Below are 24,651 nucleotides of genomic sequence, written 5' to 3'. Positions count from 1 at the left end.
TGGTCCTAATGGTCTATTTTCACGTTGCTTGTGAAAAAAAGAAGAACAGGAAGAGAACATGCCATTGTTTATATTCCTACAACATACGAAAAAGGAACTACAAAATCCAGTACAGGAATTTATTTCGAAATACCATATTTGAGCAAAAGATTGTCAGAGCCTATGTTCTGTACCCCAACACAACTGCAGTGTGGAAAACTCCTTAAAACTGAATATATCTCTGTACCCTTATGGCAACAATGGGTGATTACTTGGGGCTGAGCAACCTGGAATAAATTCAATCTTCATATTCTTTATGCTTATATGATGGCCATGCAGTAAGAGATGGTACTGGCTAGCTTTAAAAAAGCACTCAAAAGCTTTCATTTCATTTCACTTTTTACAAGAATTTTAAATTAGTATAAGTAATATGGTGTAACATTAGCACTTACATTATGATTTCTTAAAATTTAAATTTATAAAAGAGATGGCTATTCTACCTATGTCCCGCTGACTTCAAAAGAGCTTCAGAAGACTAAGTCGATGGCCTATTATGTAGGATGATAAAATTATTGGCTCCATCATCTGACTTCCAGTGCTTGCCCTAGCAAACAGGGCAGCATTCAATCTGATTCATGCTATCTAGCATTTTGATGGTATTACAATTTTTATTTTTGTACAAAAAGTAGAAATGACAAAATAGATTGGCTTCTATTAAGTCACTAATGGGATGCTAGAACTGCATTGGCATGCATGTACAGTATAATAGGCCAAAAATTAAGCACATAAGTGATTTCTGAGGACTTGCCATGGTTTAACGTTTATAGATTTTAGTTGCTTGTTAAAATCAAGCAGTTTTACTAAGAAAATATCCATAAAATTTAATATTTTGGCTTCTTGAGACTATATGTGAGAATGTATAAATGGGAGATTATCCTATATTTGTCTGCAATATTATTAATGAAATGATCCAATAAAGTAAGTTTAGTAGTTTGCAGGAAAGTGTTTCAGTGTTTTAACAGAGCACATGCCTTCCAGTTTGAAGTTACTTGCTACCAAGCCCTTATAAAGTGAGGAATCTCTGTCGAAGATCCCATAAATCAGTGTATCCCATAATTCAGTGTTATCACCAGCCTATCGGTGTAAATAACACTGAACTAAAAGGACCAATAATATAACACAATATATGGTTGTTTTTTAAAGTCTATATTCAGACTTTATAGATTCAGAATATATTCTATATTTGTGAAGTCCACCAGCATTGAGTCCCTGATTATCAGAGCCCAGATGCAGTGGGTGGGATACATCACCAGAATGAACGCCCACCGTAGGCCTCGCCAGTTGCTCTATGGTGTACTGGAGACTGGGAAAAGACCTCGAGGTTGTCCACGCAAGTACTACAAAGACACTGTGAAGGAAAAACCCTACACCATTGTGACATCCAGCCAAGGGTGTGCTATGAAGCCTCTACCAGCTTTGAAGACAGGCGCCACCAAAAACTGATAGAGAACCGTGAGCAGCGTCACAGAATAACACCCACAGCTACTACAACAGTGGGCTTCCAGTGGCCCCATCATGCTAGACTCTGCGCTTCCAGACTGGGACTGCAGAGCCACCTCCGTGTCCACAGATGAACTGCACAACAGCATGTCTTCTCTGAACCTGAAGGACCACCTATATACATATTCAGGTATTGAGTAAGCAGGTTCACAGACAAAATTTGTTTTTTTCCCCTTTTTCCCATGCAAGAATGGTTAATCTTAATGAGGACATTTAAATATTCAGAAAGTTTTGTTTTTGTTTTTGTTCTAAAAAAAACAACTATATGCTATAGTTAGATAGATTTAGGTAATTATTTTGATGTAATATTTATTGCTTTGCTTTAGGTCAGTTGAGAGGTATGACTGCACCCTGTCTTGGAATATATATACGCATACCAAACACACATGTATTCTAGACAGAGTGGACCATGGTAAGCAACATTACTTGCATCTCTCCTTAAATCTTCAGAAATAAAATTGTGCTGGTAGCAGACTCGAAAAGGTACAACATCACCAGTTAGTTAGCAGAGTTCATCAACAGGCACCAAAAGAGGTAATTAAAGGTAGATTAGATGCGTTGAATGAAGACTGTTTTAGAGTTAAGTCCCAGAATTTCCATTTAAAATATTTCAATTATCTAAGCATTGCAGGTGTCAAGAAAACTGTGTAGCACCTTTCTCAGAGAAGATACTCAATATTGCAAGGTGGGGCTCCTTAACTGCTAATGGTGTGCGCTGAACTTAGTCGTACTACACGCAGTACATCTATATAGTTGAATTGAGGGTTTTTGCTAATCAGCATCATTCTGACGACAGAAAAAAGGATAAAAGGGGAAGCTGAAGAGAAGAATATAAATAGATCGCTATTTGTTTGCTATATAATTCAAGTTGTTCCTTTAATTATGTTTATTTTAAATCAGAGGTCTCAAACTCACATCACCATAAGGGCAGCATGAGGACCAGTTCATTAGCCTGATGGCTGCAACTGTGAAGCTTTTTTGTACCTTCTAGAGACATAAGTCTACAGTGAATCAAAAAACGAGGAAAACTAATAGCATCATGATATCCTATAAAACATGAACTTCTTAAATAAACACTGTGAAAACAGCTCATCCACAGTAATGCACGCACAATTGTGGCTGGAACTGTACGTGTGATGGATGGTCCTTGAATGGGAGCAGCAGGCAGCGCTGAAGCCATCGGCTGTGCAAAAGAGACTCTGGGAGGCCCCTTGTAATGAAGAAACCCTGAAACACCAGGCAGGGGCACCTCCCTTCGTTTTTACCAGGGCTGGGGCTGGGCTGTTGTAATGCATCCCTCCCATGCCGGAGATGCCCCAAGAGGGTGAAGGAACAAGGCCATCACAGCCTTAACGTTGTTAGAGCGGTGGTCATTTCAGCCTACCCAACCCACTGAGTTTGATGCGGCGGGGGTCCCAGGGGTCCCCTCCCAGCTATTTTAGCTGCCCTTAGCTTCACCTCCCTTGATGAGTCATGAAGATCGCCATGGCTAATAGCAGTGGGAAACAACTATCTTTGTCAAGATCAGTGAGCAGGAGGGTTTGTGTGGGCATCTCGCCTCTTGGGACAAAACCCAACAACGCTGCTGAAACTAATACGCTAAGGAGTAGCAGAAACATTCTTAGTTGAATACTTATTGGGATTAGGGTCTATCTCCTTGCATGCCAGCACCATGCACACAGATAATGCTAAAGAAACAAGTAAGTATTTTAGGAGATGATCAGCTTCAGTGACAGGAATTGAGTTGTTCATGCTTTGGTTGCAGGAAGTGAGTTTTTTAATGTTAACTTAGTACAATGGGAACTGCTACAGCATAAGTTCCTCCCTCACATCTCCGATAATATTAAAAATGCTGTATTGTATAGAAGTCCATCATATGCCCTGTTTCCTGTCAGTGGTGCTATCCACTGTCTCTGTGCCTCCTAAAATATATTCTAGGAGCTGCAGTAAGAGTGCTATGGAAATGGAAGGTATCCTAGATCCTTCCCATGTCATCTGTAGCTTCTGATATCTTACAGGAAGATGACACTGCAACTGTTATCACTGGAGGTCATATTAAGAAGAGTTCTTACAATTTTCCAACCTGGTGTCCTCTATATGTACAGGTAGTCCTCACTTAACAACCATTTGTTTAGTGACAGTTTGGACTTACAACAGTACTGAAAAACCCAACTTATGACCGGTCCTCACATCTATGACTATCATAGTGTCCACACGGTCACATGATCACAATTTGGGCACTTGGCAACTGGTTCGCATTTATGACCGTGGCAGCATCCTGTGGCGCATGATCACCATTTTCGACCTTCCTGCCTAGCTTCTGGCAAGCAAAATCAATAGGGAACCATGTGATTTGCTTAACGACCACATGGTTCACTCAACACCCACAATGATTCACTCAAAAACTGCTGCAAAAAAGGTCGTAAAATCAGTCGGATTCGCTTAATGACCACTTCACTTAGCAACCAAAATTCCAGTCCCAATTGTGGTTGTTAAGTGAGGACTCCCTGTATTGGATTTAATTTATCATGTACAATGATCACGGTAAAGAGGAATTATGGAAATTGATCAAACACATCTGGAGGGCATCAGATTGGAAAAGGTTCGTTTAGACTAGTGTTTTTCAAACTTGGCATCTTTAAGATGTGTGGCTGAGGAATTCTGGGAATTGAAATCCACACATCTTAAAGTTGCTAAGTTTGAAAAACACTGGTCTAGATTAAGGGATAGTCAAGTATTAATGTGTGATTTATTATTATTTATTATTTATTTAAATTTATTCCACCAAACTCCAGTGACTCTTGGCAGTGTACAAAACTAAAAAAGATATAAAACAGTTAAAGATATCAAATCAATAGGCATCCTGAACTAGAATGCTCTAATAACAAAATCCACAAAACAAAACATGGGCCATTAAACATATAACAAACATCAACCCGATTAACAGTGTATAGGACTTCAAATTGGACTTCCGGTGGGGGATTGGCATATTGATCCATGTCTCTGCAATCTCTGAGGTAGACCAGTCAGCGTGGACAGTTTTTCAGGCCCAGGCAGGCTTTCTTGGAGCCCAGAAGCATTCTCTGGATTAAGGGGAACCAGGAATCGCCCCATGTGTTCTCCGGACAGCTGGTCGCAGCCAGAAGACTGCAAAATGGCATTTTGTGATCGACTGATGAGCAAGCAGTTGGGAGGCAGGGTTGCCATCTTTTCCTAAGCCATGCTGAAGCTGAAAATGGACTTTAAAGCTGCCCACCCCATTCCTAAAACACTGTTTTTTTTGTTTATTTGTTATTAAGGACTTTAAATTGAAGATAGGAGAAAAGTTTCAGTAATATGGGGCATACTTTGCATTCAAAAGTCTCAGGTTCAATCCCAGGGAGGAAGAGAAGGATGATGATGATGACGATGACGATGATAGTTTTATCCTGACTTTTTAAATGTATAACTCAAGGTGGTGAACAGCTCTCAGTAAGTAAGCCTGGTGAGTTTCCTGTCTGAAACCCTGGAGAACTGCTGCCAAGCCATGTAGATAGTAATAAAATACACTGAAACAATGACACATTTCTGTATTGTCCCAGGTACAAATGATTCCTTGTATTAATAGTTTTAAGAATAATAGTTCCAACTTTTCCTTCCTCCTAACAGTTATTTTCTGTACAACTGAGTGCTCAGTAGGAACATGCAGTTACGCATTATGGCATGCTACAGTCCAAGAAGACTGTACGTATAATTATCTGTTTATTTTGGAAGCCCAAGGTTCTTTGAACTTATATCAGAAAGGTAATCTAAAGCCACTTAGCCTGTGTGAAGATTAAATTGTAGAAAGGCAATTTGTAGGTTACTTAAAGCAAACAAATAAAAAGATCTGGCAACTCGTAAGTGTATTTTTTCTCAAATAATTCTTCTGAATCTCCTTTCACAGCAGAGGCTTTAATTTAGCACTTCATGTTGTAAGATGAAAACCACTTAATCTCAGATTTAAATTGATGGATAATGGCACTGGCATTATAAGTATTTTTAACAGAGTAACCATCATGTTCTAATAATTTTGCTTGCATAATCGTTTAATTCCAGAGAGACAATTTTCCATCTTTTCTTTTGAAGAACATCGTTATCTACCTCAACGCCTATTGATTTAGTTTAAAAGAACTATCCCCAGCTCTCCGATGCACCATTTAGTTTAACCACATAATGGAATACTGGCCCTTCTCCCTCATTATATTTTAATAGAAATGGAACGGAACCCAATTGTATTCTAATCTAAAGGATGGCACCACTCGCTGATTTTTTTCATATGAGCAGTGGATAAAATTTCTTGCGCTGTTTAAGACTTGGAAAGCTGATATCTTTTCCCCCAAGCTCAGAAAATAGATTCTCTTTTGAGCCAAACTCGATTAGGCTGGTGGTGAGATCCTTCAACTTGTGTAATGCCACTGTAATCCACTCTTTCTATTCACCTACCCACCACCCTGCTTAAAAACTGTTTCCACTCCCGTTTTCCTGGCTTGCTGTTCTGCAGGTGATAGAGGAATGAAATCAGGCTGTAGCATCTGGCCCACTGCTCTGCCTGCAAATCAGGTGTCTGAGTTTAGGGAACTATAGATTTCCCAGCACTAGTAACAGATGAAGGAAGGGAATATTCCTTTTTCTTCTCTGTTCTGGACACTAATTTAACCTGGGGATAAACCTCTTGAACTAGGCCCAGGGACACCCATGTTCAAATCCCCTGAGAGTGACAAATTATGGAATTTCATCACCCATGCATGAGAATCCTGCCCACGAAGCTGGTAAAAGTGACCAGGGAGGGGACTGCAAGTTGGATTCAGGCTGTAAACCCAACACTTCTATAAAATCACCACCTCATGATTTCTACTTTCATTCACCCCAATTCATAATTTCTAACATAGGGTTTAGCCATTTCAATCATAATTAAGCCTATACTTTCACTTCTCTGCATGTATTCATCAACTCCACAAAATTAGACAATTTTTCATTGAGATCGATTACATGTATCACCTTTCTCTTAATTTTATAGACACACAGCATAACTACTTCCTTTAATTTCATTCATTAATCTGTGGTCTTTCCCATATAATCCTCTTACATTCCAGATCACGATCTTCCATAAACCATGATCAACACCAGGGCCACAGATACTGATCTCCATTGGCCATTATCATTTTGGACAATTGAAGCTTCACATAGTCCTTTTTAGTAAAACAGAGAAAGTGTACATTATGTTACCAGGCTCAATTGTACCTGTGTCACATGTAGCATTCTCTGCTAATGATAAAGACAATACCAACCACTTTGGGTACATTTTAGCCACCGTGCCACAAGCAGAATCAAAGCTCAATTTTGCCTCAAGCTTGCCTGTGCTGTTCTGTGCAAGCTAGAATCTCTACTGTAGAGATTACTGGGCAAATCTTAACATACTATTGCCTGCACCCCACTGTCCAAGAGCTATATGCAATGTACTGATACTTGAAATGACTGATTTTGCTTTGATATCATTCAGCAAGTTTTACATCACAGTGGGGAACACTACAATTTTCAATGGTTTGAAATTTCTGAGTGGCAATTTAACAAAATAATTTCTTTTTTGTCACTGTCAATATGATGTTTCAATAATCTATATGACCTAAGGAACATGCTGAATATTTACAATGCAATATGTGAAAAGCAAGTGTATTACTGGATTCTTATGAAAATATTCCAGGAATCTAAATTGTTAGATAAGTATGCTTAGAATAATGGTACAAGGAGTTCAAGTCTGTGAAGACATTCTAATATCAAAAATGTTACTAATCAAGTTTTAATTAATAGACAGTAGAGAGTCAAAGACAAAAGGCCTGATGCTACTTAGCTGTCATAGACAGCTATAAGATGATTGATCTTCACCAGACCATATTAATGTCCACATCTCCCAGAGAAGGAAGTAATACTGTAGTCTTCAAGGTTAATTTTATTCAAGACCAACCAGTTCTAATGATGTACAGTATATAATGATAAACAACAAGTTTTCCCAAAAGAGTCTGTGGAAGATTAACTTCTCACAGGTAAATAGTAGAAGTATTCCTTTGATCACCACAACCAAGATTGGGCTTCTGGGCCCTGCAACTTCTGTGATTAACTCACCTCTGGGAAAGGGGTATGCCTGTTGTCTCACTCTATCAATAGGTCTGGCAAGCATCCCTGCTACCAAGCAAAGAAAAGAAAAGCCAGATGCTGCCACTTGCTACACACTGGAAAATACAGAGAACATGAATTATTGGGAAAATAGGATTTTAGCAAGAAAATGTGACAGCTCCATTATCTGTGGTGGAGACTGTATATGGGGCACAGAAGCAAACAAAAAGAAGAAAAATATTTCATAATTGCAGCTGATGATGTAACCTACTTATTATTACAGTGTTTCCATCACACTATTATATATTATCTAAATGGCTCACTGACAACCTTCAATTATACTTAATCCAAGTTGATTTTGAATTAACAAACTTCATTATCACCACCATCATCTAGACACAGTGCCAGTGAACATTATAGCCTATTTTAATAACTTCCCATTAGTTTTATGAAGGAACTGCCTTTGAGAGTTTGATACAATTTTCATAATGCTTTTTCTTATTTTTCACTGGAGCGGAATAAAAATGATGCACAAAATTTATCCATCTGTGCAATGAATTTGATATCATCTTTCTGATCCACCATCTTTTTTTTTTGGGTGTGTGTTGTATTTTTCCATATACCTAATAAGAAATGGGGGGTTAGCACAGCTTCTGTTTTCTAACCTAAAAGTCCCATGAAAGGTGACTCCTCATAATGCCTTCTCTTGAGATTTAACGGAGCTGTCGGAAACCAAGTAGACTGCACAGTGTTGGTGAGAAAATTGGACAAGACATTTCACACATTCCTCAGCCATCTCATGTCCAAAGTAAATGTAAGAATGGCACATCACTTCCATGAGCATTTAGCCATTTTTTTTCCTTCCCTTGAAACACATTTTGGAAGCAGTTTGTTTTCCAACAAACTGAAAGAAATTGCAGATGAAATTAGACCACTACAGTAATTAACTCAGCGAAAGCCTACCTCATATGATCATATATCTATCAAATTGCTGTATTAAATGCTGGAGGAGGGGAGGTCAGGAACTGGCATTCCATTGTTCTTTCAGTAAAATGTTTTCAGGATTACTGCTCTAATAACTGTTCTGTTACTGAAAAAGGAATCCACACAAATTCCTCTTAAATTGGATGATTTCTGGTCTTTTTGTTTCCTTCTTAGCTTTTTTATTGTCTTTTTTGAATGGTGTGTAAATGTGGTTTATCTCTGTGTGTCTATTGATGGCTGACTTATCTGAATTCCCTAGCATTTTTTTATTTAGCTTGGTCTAGGATGCTCACAATTTCCCAGTTGAAACTATGCTTCAGTCTTTCCATGTGTTATGAGATTAAGGAGTTTTCATTGTGTTGTCTGACTGCTAGTTGGTTTTCATGGTCTCCTAGTCTTCTGCCTGTCTGTCCTACATAGTGGCTGTTACAGTCCTTACACTGTATGTTGAAGATGTATGTTTTTTCTGGGTCTTTTAGTTTACTTAAGTTGTTTTGGAGGCCTTTAGTTGGTTTGTGTGCTACGGTGAAGCTGTGTGGTTGTAATAGTCTGTTGCTTGTTTCTGATATGTTTTTGATGAAAAGACCAGAACACATCCTTGCCAGCAGCCAACACCCAGATGAGCAGGGATTAACCCCAGACAAACAATCAAGCAGAAAACAATACCCTAATCAAGGAACTACCAAGGAGAAAATCATACTTGCACCAACACTGGCAGGGCAAGCTACTGTATATAAACAGGGAGCAAACTCCACACTCACTAGCACTGATGAAGTTACCTAGTTGGGTAACAAAATGTCTGCAAGTAAACAACCAAGCTCAGAGAGCATCAAGGACTCTACAATACTGGCGTCTGATATGCTTCTAATATGCTCTTCAATATCTTTCCTGAAGAATCTACATTAATTTGTCTTTATACTTACCACCTGAAAAACACTTCTGCAGAGCAAAATGTTACACCAGAATAAGCTCTGAGAACACAGTGTCTAGTGGTGTTGCTCAACAGAAGAGAGAACAGCTCAGTGATGATAGGGCTCAGCAATCAATCCTAGCATATTGCTACTCAGGACATATGATTCACTCCTTCTCTGCTTTTGCAAACTAACATAAATATGACAGTATTTCCAGCTTTGCATAGAGATTTTATTTATTTATTATTTATTATTCAAATTTAATTACCGCCCATCTCCCCCAAAAGAGGGATGATAGAGTTTAACATTAATAGAGATAGAAAATGTATAGCAATTACAAACCCAGCCAACCAGACCCATCCTTTATATTTCCTTGAATTCACACAATCAACATCCCCAATCTCTTACTGGGAATTCTGGGAGTTACAATTCTAGTACATTTAGATGGTGGCAGATTGACAATTCTCTGTCTCTCTGTCTCCCTCTGGGATCTTCCCAAAAATACCTCCTTTAGTGGCTGCCAGACTTTGCTCCATTTCTTTCTCTCTCTCCCTCTCTCCATACATACACACACAAGCACACACCTGCTAAAGAATATTTACTTCCATAAATACCCCTGGACCCCAACACATCCTGTAAAGCCTTTTAGAAACCACAAATGACAGATTTCTGCAGCCCAGTGCTTTCAATTCACCTCTCCAAGAAAAGAACAAAGATAAACAGCAGCTGTAGAGAGCTTTTTGCTGGAAGAGAAGCTAAGAGGGGATGCATTCTAGTCTCTGATTATGATACATAGCATCCACTTTGTGAATGGGCAATATTCCCCCAGCAATCATTTTATGAGATTACCCACAACATTTGGAATCCCTGATATAGATGGAAGATGGAAGTCACAAGAAAGCCAACAGCCTAGGCCTGGGATCTTTCTTCCAGAGCTTCTAACCATTAATCAGCAGGCCATTTGACAAGAACAGAAATATCTAAGAAGTTGGTGGGACTTAAATGCCACAGCCAAGAACTAAATGCATCCCCAAAGACTGGAAGGCAAGATCATCTCCAAAGCATGATTCCCAGGAGGTGCAACACTTTTTTTTAATGTAGAAAAATAGGGGACGGGCCAATAAACTTAGGAAAGGAATCATAGCTAAGTATAGAACACAGATTTTACATTCTAGTAGGCCCAAGTATATTCCTTAGTGGCTTTCCATAATGGGATCGGATAACAGGTAAATGCCTCTTTTCCTGGAGATCCTGTTGAGAGTTTCCAAGCAGAGTAGGATTTAGATGTAGGATCTAGATGGACAAACATTCTGATCAGATATAAATGGTAACTTTATATGGAATATTCTTATGAGAGAATGGGATACATCTTTTCCTAATTCCTCCATAATATCAATATATTTCTCAAATAGGCTGACTACACAATGCACATTTGATCTAGAATGGCTCAAAACAGAATGTATATGTTTGCAATATACATCATTTATTTATTTATACATTCATTCATACATACATACAAACAAATAAACATTTTAATTTGGTCACAATGTCAGACTCTTAGAGTAATAAACCTCACAGGATTATTGTAGGATAAAATGGGGAAATGTGTCTGCCAGTCTGAGCTACTTGAAAGAAATGACAATATAATATAGTATATGCACTTAGCATGGAGAATACTATATAGTATAGTGCTTTCAAAATATAGGAGCCATTGCACTTCTGCTACTTTCTATCCTTCAGGTAATATAAGGAACTCTAGAAAGCTTCTCCTTCCATCAGCATTAATCCAGATTCTGGAGGTTTGGTGCTGCTACAAGAAAGAGCCGAGCTCCAAGGTTTCCCATATTACCCTGGTGTGGTAGGAAGGAGATGTGTGACAGTAATTCCTATATTGCTGCTATAATGTAAAGAACAAGGTTGGGAGAAAAACAATATTGCTCCACCTTCATGATGTGGTTTGCAGATTGCAATTCTGAACCTGGGAGCTTGATATTTTGGTGAGAAAGACATTAATAATTTGGAACACCCACACTGCTATAATCTATCATAATCCAGATCAGTGCAAAATGCCACAAACATTTAAGAGGAGTTAGAAATATAGAGTATGCAGAAGCAGTAATTCAAGTATGTAATGCTTTAAGATATGGTTGTGTTCCTGGGTTTGGGGGTTGAATTGTCAGTTAGAGCCCATGAATTGGTTATGTTAACTGTGGTTTGACTGGTTTTTACCTTAGCTGCTGGTTATGTATTTTATTGTTGCAGTTGGCTGTATTTTTAACTGCTGTTAGCTACCCAGAGTCATCTTTCCACAGAATACAAAAATTACAGCATATGAAATGCATATATGTTGTCCTAATTTGAATAAAAGGTTAAATTCTGAGACCCCAGGAGAATAATTTGAGAGGCTGAGACCATTCTTAAATCAGGGGTGGACAGCCCATGGAATAAGGACCATGTGTGGCTCTTCAAACATCTTTTTGCAATGCCAAGAATCCTCCCTAACTATGCCACTGAAATACAGTAGCAAAATCTGATTAAGGTTCTATTATGCTGTAGTTTACTTACATGGGCAACTGGGTGTGTGTATGAGTGGGGAAGAGCAGCAGTGGATGACATGTGCATTACTACATCATGATACAAATGATGCAACTTACATACTTGCATCACACATTGGAAGATCATTACAAAACCACACTCTTTATTAATATGATGTCGTAATGTATATGTCATCATTTTGGCATACTTGTGTCTTGCTACAGACATATATTGTTGCTTGGCTATAATTAGTTCATTAATGCACAATTGGTTGAATTAATACATTGCACTCAATCATGCTTTGTAAGATACAGCAGTTGGATTATTATTATTTATTAAATTTATTATGGCCGCTCACTCCAAAAGACTTTGAGTGGTTTGCAATATCCAAATATACAATTAAAACAGTTAAAAGCATAAAACAAAATGTGTCAGCCTGGATTAAAAACAACCATAACAATAAGAACATGACAGGGGATCCACAGAGACACTAACTCAGGCCAGGGATGATAACACTGTAAACCAAAACCAAACCATGATGGCTAATGTGGTGGCTAATGTGAACCCAGCTGCTGGTAACCTGAGGTACATCTTTCACTCTTCAAGATTTATTTTAATGGTTTTCATTTGGGAAACCGCAGTCCTATCTGCTTGGGTGGTATGAATCTGGTTACTTGCATGGCACATCCACATCCACTGTGGCCCTCAGCACTCCCCAAAAACACACACAGTCCTCTACTGTGAGCCCAGCTTTAAAATAAGTAAGCAGACCACCCTCACTTTGAATTTTGCTTTGACTCAGAGCAATATGCATGAGAATTCCCATTTCACCAGTTTACGAAACCCCTGTCTACTGCGTTCTTTTCCAACTTTTGAGCATCCTGGTTACTGAATAATATAAATGGAGGGGGAAGAAACATTTCCATTCCTCCCCCCTCCCCCCATTATTTTACTCTCTTACTTGTAAAACATGAGACGATGTCAACCAACAGTCAACATCTCATTACATTTGGGTGCATAAAATTCCACTACAAATCAAAATGCAATCTTCGGTTTGTTTGGGACCAGGTAACTTTCCTTCGGCTATTAGAAGTGACTGCTATGACCTGTGCCTGTAAAACATCTTAAATGTAGTTTTCATCATGAATCATAATCATGAAAATGTAGTTTTCATCATGAATCATAATCTTATATATGGTAGCAAGCTAAAAGTATTTTGGTGACAGGTTAGTTTCTTCCGGTCCATCAATATATTTGTTAGTTCTTTTGCAAAGTTTTTTTTTTCCTAGAGGGGAAAGAGGCTCAAATTCAAGAGAAGAAAAACAAAACAAAATCGAGCTTTCCCAGATGAACAAAAACTAGAATTATATATTTGGCAGGGTACATGGGAAGGAGTGTGGGGATGAAAGTGGGTACAATCCAAAAGCCAACAATAAACCATGCTTTCAAAGCATGGCATACTGCTCTAAAACAAACCATAGTTTAGCGGCTAGTTCCATCCATCCATCGCAGCTAAAAACTAACACATCACATTATGGTCTAGCGTGATGTGTTAACCAAGCCAACTGGTGACATTAGCTGCCTTTTAGCACATATGAGGATTCTCTGTACTTGATGTTAAGGCAGCACAACAGGAGTGTGATCACACTATGAGTTTTATCCGCCAAATGCAGCACAGAAAGTTCATACTCTCTGGAAGGCCGAATGTAGCAGTAGCTTCACTGAAAATGTTCTCCGCCTCAAGTTTTGGTAGAAATTATTGTATAATAACGCCATTATCAGCTATAACTGTATCACTATTTTACAAATAATATAAATAATTGATTAAACAAGGCACTATTGCAGGCAGTTCCATTTAATTTTCTTAGACTACCTTCCTACATTGCAAGTATTCCTCTTTCCCAATCAGTAATGTAAATGAGTATCACTTTTTAATTAAGTCTCATCTCCCAATCCTTTGGAGCAAATGAGTTGTCTGTGCTGAAGATATCAGACTCATTTGTGTTGTTTAAAAGACAAAAGTTTTTAACAGCAGTGATGCTTGTATAAAAACAGCATTGCCCATAAGCAGTTCTTCCAGCTTGAAAACAGAGAAGAAAGTCCCATTTCATACAAAATCTAGAATTAACTGCATTGGAATATGGGGATCGCTCAGCTGGACAACCTCACTCCTAAATAACTGGAATTGGGTGATGGCACCACCATCATTTTCACTTAGTGTGCGCGATAAACAACTCAAATTCATGCCATTTGTGGAGTTCTGCCTAGCACATTATCCAGATATTACCCAGTCTACTATTTCAAACCTTACACTGACTGAGGAGTAGATTCAGGTGGTCCCTTTCTAGCTTTCTCTACCATCCACAAATGTTGGCTGCATTCACATGACACACTAGATACTACCTTTTATGCACAAAGAACTTGGTTTGGTTCCAGCAATTACTAGGCAGCATGCATTACACAGCTATTAATTATATTTGAATCATGAGTGACCCCTACGATTACTATCTTTAAAATGTAAAAGGAAAGTGATTGCTTGGTCTGTACCTTTTCTGGTGTGATGTCCTGGTTTTTCAAATTTTTTTCCTCACATACCAAGACACAAGCACCAAGTTCATACAAGTGCAAGAGCAAACAGGAAGCTTTGTTGTTCCACAAACTATGAAGCTCAGTCTTCTTACTTGTCCCTGTTTCTTTCTTAGTTCCAATAAACTATAATACTTTTAAAAATTGAGACTTGGGAGTTCTCAATAGAGCCAAAATCTCAGGTGCTTTGATTCAGAGAATAGAAGTGCAAATAGAATGCAGTCTACTACAGTATCTCCCTAACCTCTCCATCCTGCAATCCACTGCATGTATAGTGGTCACTTAAAATGCTGTCCCCACCTGTTTACAGAATTGTCCCTACAATATTCTTCACCAGTTATAGTGGAATTCGCAAGAACTTTAGACAAGCTGTAGAATGTTGCCATCAAGAATGAAGAGATAGAAGATCTCTTTTAAGAAGTCACTGAGTTGTGTTTAGTGACAGTAAGTCGTATGTACTACTCAGGTCTTATATCTGACTTTCCTGGTGTAATGTCACTTGAATTGAGCAGGTGACTGTATGGACACGTACCTGTTTTTTTCTTGGCAACAATGCAGAAGTGGCTTACCATTACCATCTTCTGGGTTTTTAAAATTCCCATTCAGTTTACAGCTTTGAGATTTCCCTGTGTTCTCCCATCCAAGTTCTAATGAAGACCAACCTTGCTCAGCTTTTTTGGAATCTGCTAAGATTGGTTAGGTGGTACCCCCTGCTGTGCCTGCTGATTTGATAACATGGTTGACTTAAACTTTGACCTACCAGGCAGGTACAGGCTAGTAACTTTCTGCCTTTGAAACAACAGTGTGATAAGGTCAGAGAAGCTCTACACCAGTGATATTAAGCTTTGGTTGTACTGCATGCAGGAACAGTGTAATTAATTAGTATCTCAATTAATACTTTTGCATACCTCAAATACATTTTTTTTCATTTTTATGAGAGTTGAAAGTTGTACTGATTGCAAGAGATGGAGGTACAATCCAGTCTCTATAAAAAATCTGTGGCAAAACCTTTTCACTGCATTAATTTTGTTGAATAGACCCAGCTCAGATCTAATATTCTTCCCAGCTTACCAGCGCAAAAAATGGAAGGGGGGAATCTAATAGATTTCCAAAATAGGATACAGGTTTTTTTGTTTTTATATTTATTTTTTCCCATGAAAAAGAATGCTTACATTTCTCCTACTTGGGCCCAGTTTGTAGGTTATATCAGAGCATCAAAGATCTTCAGCTAGTGTTTAAATGTCTTAGTCTTCCTATCTTCTACATACAACAGTTTTTCCTTCTTATTTCTAGTGGATTTGTTTCTGTATATTCCATGATTGATAGGCAAGGCATATTCACATGAACTGGAACCAGCATTTTGAGCTGGGCCAGTCCATAGCACATTCCTTTCTAAGTACTTGCATTCTGTTTGAGATTCTGACACGAATCCCTCTATAGCAAAATACTTCAAGCTAATGCTTTAAAAAATACAAAGTTGTTCATACTTTGATTTTTGATCAATGCTCGCACATGCATTGAGTAACATATGCAGCATATTTATACTTTGGATTATTAAATGATTACTAAAATCCTAATAATTATGCTTATCTTTAGATAATTAAATATCTAAAGGGTTTAGGTTTTCTTATTACTGATGCTTTCCCATAAATTACTTTTTCATGTGTATATTTTGACCAGCAAAACATATTTTAATTTATTTAGGTTTAAGTGGGAGAGAAGTAACTTTAAAAAGATTTTGAAAAATGCAACAGAACAGCTTTAATTAGCATGCCTACTTCAAAAGAGTTTCCTCAGGAAATTAGAACATCAGCTTTGCCTATTATTTTTCTAATTGTCCAGTTATATTGAACAAGACAAAAAAATTAACTGACAGATCATAGTTAACCACCGAACATTCAAACTTAATGCATTTCTGAGGGATAAAAGCCCATAATTGCTATTGGCTGTTAATGGCTCTTCCATAGTTTTCAAAATTTGCCACTTCCAAGAAGAGTAAAAAGCAAGTATACATTTCTTAATTGAATAAGACAAGCTCAGAAATTCTAGTAGGTATCTCTGTTCCTGCCACAAAGGAACAGTTCCTACTTACTCTTCTCAGATATAGAGTTACTGTAATATTTCATAATTGCATACAATATTACTTCCCTATTTTAAAATAAAATGTACATCTGGTACTATTTTGTATAATTTATTTTAGCTATTTTACATAGATTTATTTTGAAAATTACATAAAATAAAGAATACCTTTAACAGGACAAGGTTAATGTTCTTAAAAGTTAAGAGCAAAATAAATCTCTGCTTTACAGAATAAAGCCTGCAGTTACACACATACTGCATGTTAAACTAACAGTTATGTTAAAAGGAGACAGAATATGTCAAATAAAACAAATAAGAAACAGCATCTCTATTGCCCATTTTTCTTGGTCTATCTTTCAAAGAATTGCATTTTAAAAACCACCCCCCAAAACAAAAGATTTGGGGGAACAGGAGAGTGAAATGTGTAAGTCTATGGGTCAGTGCTTCACTAGTTCAATTTTACATTATTTCTTTCTTATGCCCACATTTCTGCAGTTTCCTAACTGCAAGATAAGTTCACTCAAATATTTCTCTACACACACACAGATACACACACATGAAAAAGTAGTAGATATTGTTAAAAGCATCAAGGAAGCTAAACAAAGGAGGCAGTTAACACAAATCCACACACATGCCACAGTACAGTAATTTACAATGTTCAAAGACTGCCTTAGAAAAGACATTTTGCAGTTCCAGTTGCTGGACGCACAATGTTAACTTACCGGAGCAAATATCACCATACACATTTACAAACGGTTTTACAATCCAACTTCCTTCATCTGAAAGAAGAAAAAGGTTGGCTCATGCTAAAAATAAAAGCACCCCAAAAGCTCCACAACAGACTGTGTAGCTCCTTGTCACCGTTTTTATGAAGCAAATAAAAGGAGGGCAAGAAAAATCAATGCTCTGAGAAAGTGAGGTGATATACCAATCAGGGAACAGCCTCAGTCTTATTTGCTGGGGGGAGGTGATGATGGGGGTGTGGGGAGAGAAATGGCCTCACATTATTAGACACTAAGTACACGTAGTCTGTGGACAGGAATTTAATACTTTCCTCCTTCGAGAGAAGATCCTGACTGCTTTTCTCATATGTACTTAGTTGCTGCTGGTAAACTATCAGAAAAGACAGGCAAGGCTCATTACTCAGATCTGTGAATGCACTAACTTTGATATGTGGAACACACTAGGTCTCCTGCGCTTCTCTTAAGTCTGAGCAGCATTCACTCACATCCTTCTGCAGAGCCCCTGGAGAGATTGTGGAGCTCCAGCAGGCAGGAGAAAATGTAGATTGTCTTCATGTGGTCAGAAGCACACATGAAACTCCTGCACTCAAAAAGCCATACCAGGATGGACAATGGTGGTGGGTGTTCGTTCTGTGGCCAAAGCTAAAGGTATACCACATATACTAGCACTGCGTAGAATCCGTAATGTACATTTTGTTCTTTCTTTTTTTCCTGGTTCATCTCAAGAAAAAGGATAGAACAGAACTGGGAAAAGTGCAGAAGAGGGCAAGCAAAATGATCAGAGGGTTCATTTGTTGTTTATTCGTTTAGTCGCTTCCGACTCTTCGTGACTTCATGGACCAGCCCACGCCAGAGCTTCCTGTCGGTCGTCAACACCCCCAGCTCCCCCAGGGACGAGTCCGTCACCTCTAGAATATCATCCATCCATCTTGCCCTTGGTCGGCCCCTCTTCCTTTTGCCTTCCACTCTCCCTAGCATCAGCATCTTCTCCAGGGTGTCCTGTCTTCTCATTATGTGGCCAAAGTATTTCAGTTTTGCCTTTAATATCATTCCCTCAAGTGAGCAGTCTGGCTTTATTTCCTGGAGGATGGACTGGTTGGATCTTCTTGCAGTCCAAGGCACTCTCAGAATTTTCCTCCAACACCACAGTTCAAAAGCATCGATCTTCCTTCGCTCAGCCTTCCTTATGGTCCAGCTCTCGCAGCCATATGTTACTACAGGGAACACCATTGCTTTAACTATGCGGGCCTTTGTTGTCAGTGTGATGTCTCTGCTCTTAACTATTTTATCGAGATTTGTCATTGCTCTTCTTCCAAGGATTAAGCGTCTTCTGATTTTCTGACTGCAGTCAGCATCTGCAGTAATCTTTGCACCTAGGAATACAAAGTCTTTCACTGCTTCTACATTTTCTCCCTCTATTTGCCAGTTATCAATCAAGCTGGTTGCCATAATCTTGGTTTTTTTGAGGTTTAGCTGCAAACCAGCTTTTGCACTTTCTTCTTTCACCTTCATCATAAGGCTCCTCAGTTCCTCTTCGCTTTCAGCCATCAAAGTGGTATCATCTGCATATCTGAGATTGTTAATGTTTCTTCCAGAGATTTTAACTCCAGCCTTGGATTCCTCAAGGCCAGCTTGTCGCATGATGTGTTCTGCATACAAGTTGAATAGGTAGGGTGAGAGTATACAGCCCTGCCGTACTCCTTTCCCAATCTTAAACCAGTCTGTTGTTCCGTGGTCTGTTCTTACTGTTGCTACTTGGTCGTTATACAGATTCTTCAGGAGGCATACAAGATGACTTGGTATCCCCATACCGCTAAGAACTTGCCACAATTTGTTATGGTCCACACAGTCAAAGGCTTTAGAATAGTCAATAAAACAGAAATAGATGTTTTTCTGAAACTCCCTGGCTTTTTCCATTATCCAGCGGATATTGGCAATTTGGTCTCTAGTTCCTCTGCCTTTTCTAAACCCAGCTTGTACATCTGGCAATTCTTGCTCCATGAACTGCTGAAGTCTACCTTGCAGGATCTTGAGCATTACCTTACTGGCATGTGAAATGAGTGCCACTGTTCGATAGTTTGAACATTCTTTAGTGTTTCCCTTTTTTGGTATGGGGATATAAGTTGATTTTTTCCAGTCTGATGGCCATTCTTGTGTTTTCCAAATTTGCTGGCATATAGCATGCATTACCTTGACAGCATCATCTTGCAAGATTTTGAACAGTTCAGCTGGGATGCCGTCGTCTCCTGTTGCCTTGTTATTAGCAATGCTTCTTAAGGCCCACTCAACCTCACTCTTCAGGATGTCTGGCTCTAGCTCATCGACCACACCGTCAAAGCTATCCCCGATATTGTTATCCTTCCTATACAGGTTTTCTGTATATTCTTGCCACCTTTTCTTGATCTCTTCTTCTTCTGTTAGGTCCTTGCCATCTTTGTTTTTGATCATACCCATTTTTGCCTGGAAGAGGGTTCATACCCATTGCATAATGAGAAAAGGTTAAACACTATAAGTTAAGGAAAAAAAGTGACTGTGTAGGCCAGTATTTCTCAACCTTAGCAGCTTTAAGATGGGTGGACTTCAACTCCCAGAATTCCCCAGCCAGAAATTCTGGGAGTTGAAGTCCACCCATCTTAAAGTTGCCAAGGTTGAGAAACACTGTTGTAGGCACTTGACATGGATAAAGGTTTTCTCCTTTGGTCAAAAGAACTAGAACTCGGTCCGTATTGGAAAAGTAGGGGTCATCCAGTAAACTGCTTGGAAGAAGATTTAGAACAAAAGAAGGCACTTCTTCACCCAACATATACTTAAGCTGTGGAATTCATTCCCACCAGTTATGGTGATAGCCACTAACTGAGAGGACTTGAAAAAAGGAATGGGATGGATTTGGGGGCTGGGGTTGTCTTAAAGAGTCCATGTTTACCTCTCTTGGGGTGCCATTCCTCTAAATACCAGATGCAGGGGAACACCAGCAAGAAAGTCTACAACGCCTGGTTAGAAGTGCCCCAGACACATTTGGTTGGCCACTATGCAAAACAAAACATTGAATTATAATCATTACTCTGATCCAACAGGGCTATTCTTACATTCCTCTTTTTCCCTTCTTCGTACAGAATCAGGAATTTAGAATTTAGGCTGTGTTCAGATTGACAGCTTAATGTGCGATGCAGATGATTAACAGTGATGCTTCCACAAAGCTTACAGGCAATGCCTCTTTCTGTGATGAATAGGCCATGTTTCACTTCCCTATTGCCCACCCTTTATCTGAATGGGGATCATCTGTTTAAAGATCCAAGCAGAAATGCCAGTTTCTGGATGCTCTATAGTGCTTAATTTCATTGTGTTTTGGTGGTGATGGTTTCTGTATTAGCAGTCATATTCTTCCCTCTTGATTCAGCTCCTCCTGCAATGAAACAGGCATAGCTGCTTTGGCACTTAGTTTCCTACTGTGTAAAATTCTAACGAGACCCATGCTCATAAATATATGTTTTGAAGAGAAGGAGACAAGGAACAGACAAAAGACTGAGGTGGGCAGGAACCAAATTAGGAAGATAACACCTGGTAAGATCTGTTTAAATTCTGATCGGAGAAACTGTGGACTTTTCAACCACAAACTATGGAATGGCAACTGTGTTGTAGTTCTGACTGCAAGGAAGAAGCATCTTTTTCTGAATAATTGTTTATGCCTGAGCATAGCTTTAGCCACCAGCATCAGGAAAAATACATAATTTTAATTACGTTTTGTTTGTGTGGCCCTGACGATTTACACCATTCCTATGATTTTCTAGTCTGCATTGTAGCCTAATGGAGAATGGTAGTGTGAGTTTTAGGTAGCATAGTAAGCAGTCATTTCAGTACCTTCCAAAGTTTCAGTATCTTGAAAAGCAATGTTTACATGCTGATCATGGTTTCATGCCAATCCAGAAAAACATAATATTTCCTGAAGGTGGCCTAGTTTTCTGTGGACTCAGGAAATTTCTGTGCACAATTTAACCTATAAAATCCTGCATGGCTTGATAACATGATACCTGCAAAACCATCTCCTTCAACCACAATCTGATAGAAACTGTATGAGAAAAATTGTTGATGGTCCCCCATTATAGCAAAATTGGGGGAGGGCAAGGCTAGGAGGAGGTGCTTCTCTGTGCTGGCCCCCTTTTTATGGAACAGACTTCCACAGGGGGATTGGTTTGCTTCATCCCTGCTGGCTTTCTGGAATTTGGTGAAAATTGAGCTGATCTGGAAGGCTTTTAATTAATTAACATAAATCCCCTGGAATTCCTAATTGTTACTGGGATGTTGTTTTAGTTTCAATTAATTTTTAAATGGTTTTACTATTTTGATTTATATTGTTTTATTGTAGATGTTTTATTTCTGTAAACCACCAAGTGTCTTAAGATTGTGGCATCTAAAATATTTTGAAAATATGTATGACATTACTGAAAGCAGATATTTTTAACAGCCTTATTTTATATCAAAGCCAAAGGAATCCAAGTGCAATCTCAAAATAAACTTAATGCAGGCCATGCTTTTAAAAAAGTGAATCAGATCAGATCAGCCCCAGAGAGGCTGTATCTAATACCATTGAACAACCACACTAAGAACAATAGCTGGCCTGCTTCATCTTGGCTTGAACAAGAGGCATTACAGAAATGAGAATTAAAATTCTGAAGTAGAGGAAGGGCAACCCCCAAATCATGTTCAGTTGGATCAAACCTTGGTGATCAAAATGAATGACATCCAATTTCTGGAAAGAGAAAGCTTTGTATTGTTTCTGCTGCTGCACTGCACTGTCAGTGACCTTTCTATTGTCTGATGGGTTCCACTGGGGAAAAAGAAGTAAGATGTATCCAGTATTTACAAAACAAGTTTTAACTCATCAAACAAAGAGTGGGGATGAGTCCCTAACCCAGTGGAAGACATGACAGTGAACAAGATTGGGTACAAGATTGGATCTTCTTTCACATAGGCCTGATGTTGTCACTGGAAGCGGGACCAACATTTTGAAGCTATTTGGGGTACCTGAAAATATGGCTTTACACAATCTCAGCCCTACAGCATAGTTCAGTTTGAAGGAGAAACAGGAAGGTCATGATTAAACATGCTTGTGAATAGTCCAGCTGAGGTACTTGCAAGCAGTGATCTTGGCTGCCATGTATTTCTCCTATAGGTAATCCTCGGGCCTCACAGAACTGCTTCCTCATCTTTAGCAGTCTGTCAGGGGAATATAATTAGGAACTGGTGCTAAAAAGCATCAACCCATTTGGCCTGTATTTGTATCAACTCTCTTAGAGTTTCTTAATCTAATTTCCATATATACACTGAAATAGTTTGCAGGTGCATCCCACATTTGATTAATAAGATCACGGCTACAATAAGAACATTTATATTCAGAGGATTATTTAGCTCTCCTGAGGGAGAATTTCAATCTTTTTTTTTTTTTTTGGTCTCTCATCAACTCTGTAAAATAGAAAGCAATAACAGATTATATGGATTATACTAGAAAGAACGAACAGCCAATATAACTTTGATACTAAAACAGTTTCTTTATCCAAGTGAAATACAAATGGAAGTTCAGTCAACATTCCAAGAAGATCTCACGAAGATTTTGCTCCCATGTAAGGTGTGTGTGTGTGTATGTGTGCACGTGCCTTCGAGTCAGTTTTTGACTTCTGGGGACTGATTGGGCAAGTCCTTGCAGTTTTCTTGGCAAGATTTTTCAGAAGTGGCTTGCCATTGCCTGCTTCCTAGGGCTGAGAGAGAGGGACTGGCCCAAGGTCACCTACCTGGCTTTGTGCCTAAGGCAGGATTAGAACTCAGGGTCTCCTGGTTTCTAGCCCTGTGCCTTACCCACTACAAACTGTCTGTCAATTTGAAGAGCAAAATTTAACATGCAAGTCTAACTAACCCAAATATTCAACAAGATGAATGAGAAATATGGAGGAAAAAAAAGAGACCATTACAAAAAATCCCATTGTAACAGTATGAGGAATGATCTGCATTCCATTACTATTGTCATTTCCACCCCAGTTCAATCCTTTCATAAATTTGGCTTCAAAGTCCCTAAAAGATTTCCCTCTGACCTCTAGAGCAATGTGGGCTGCACAAAAGGGGTATGTGCAGGCAGGGAAGGAGTTGAAATGTCTTATTCATGCAATAATATCTTTGGTTCAAAGCACACTGAAAAGAAAGCTTTATGGTCAGGTAACTGGACCACCTGAAACAAACTAATTTTGTTTTCTCCAACTTTGAATTTAAGAGTTCAAACCTACCATCATTTAAAGAACTGATATTAAAGCAATAACTCCCAAAATGTATTTTCTTAATTTTAAGTGCACTTCATTAGACTTTAACAAGTGCAGTAAATTGGCAGAAACTCTTTTCCATGATCCTACGCCTTCTATATTACAAAATCCCAAACGTTACCCAAAGCATTGCTAATCAATCGTTCAAACCAAGGAAATAAAAGGGTCAAGTGTGGTTGCAAATATTTCTAGGAAGTGTGGCTACTTTCTTGAAATGTTACATGCATCCATTCAAATTATAGTATGTAGAAAGAGGAGCAGATACAGCTTCATTTGTTCAATCCAGGTTATTCTACAGATTATTCTACTAAAATTTAAAAACAGAAATCAGACAGCTCTAGCTACAATTTTAGGTCACTTTCAATGACTGCTGTGATCATACAATGTAATACCAATGTAAAACTCAATTATTTAACTGGTATCTGCCTGGGTAAAAGTGTCCATGCACACAAAAAGAAAAGATCTCCAATTACTATCTGGTTGAAACTGCTATGAACCCACATAATAGATCTCTCTGGACATAAAGGGACTTGCTCCCAAATAACCATTAATAAAACAGCACCACGAACCTTTGATTTATTCATCAAATTTGTAAAAGTAAAGTAGTGATCTTGTCCCAGTTACAATTATCCCCCTGTTTGAATGGCTGCAGGGTGCTGCAATTGAGCTATCTTTGAATACCATACAGAAAGTTCAGTTCAGAACACAGCTGGAGGACTGCCACATGGGATATGGATACAACAGGTACGTGCAGAGACATCATAAAAATCAGAGTGCTTTTCCGAGGTTGACAGCCACGTCTCAGCAGCAGAAAACAAAGCATCTCATGTTCAAAAT

General features: G+C 38.6%; 1 protein-coding gene across 2 annotated transcripts in view; it reads right to left on the bottom strand.

Annotated features, from left to right (window-relative positions):
• SYNPR (synaptoporin) overlaps positions 1-24,651 on the bottom strand; it is a 170,724-nt gene that overhangs the window by 41,054 nt on the left and 105,019 nt on the right. Inside the window, exon 1 of one of the 2 annotated variants that reach the window (XM_063296416.1) lies at positions 17,489-17,608. The exons of the other annotated variant lie outside the window; for it this stretch is intronic. Within the exon in view, the coding sequence (XP_063152486.1) occupies positions 17,489-17,512 (24 nt within the window). The 5' untranslated portion in view covers positions 17,513-17,608. Of the gene's footprint in view, positions 1-17,488; positions 17,609-24,651 lie in introns of those variants that run through there. 2 annotated transcript variants of the gene reach the window in all.

This window comes from Candoia aspera, chromosome 2 (genome assembly GCF_035149785.1).
Source record: "Candoia aspera isolate rCanAsp1 chromosome 2, rCanAsp1.hap2, whole genome shotgun sequence".
NCBI lineage: Eukaryota > Metazoa > Chordata > Lepidosauria > Squamata > Boidae > Candoia > Candoia aspera.
The sequence above is the reverse complement of the archived record's forward strand: the minus strand, read 5'-3'. Positions and strand labels throughout refer to the sequence as shown.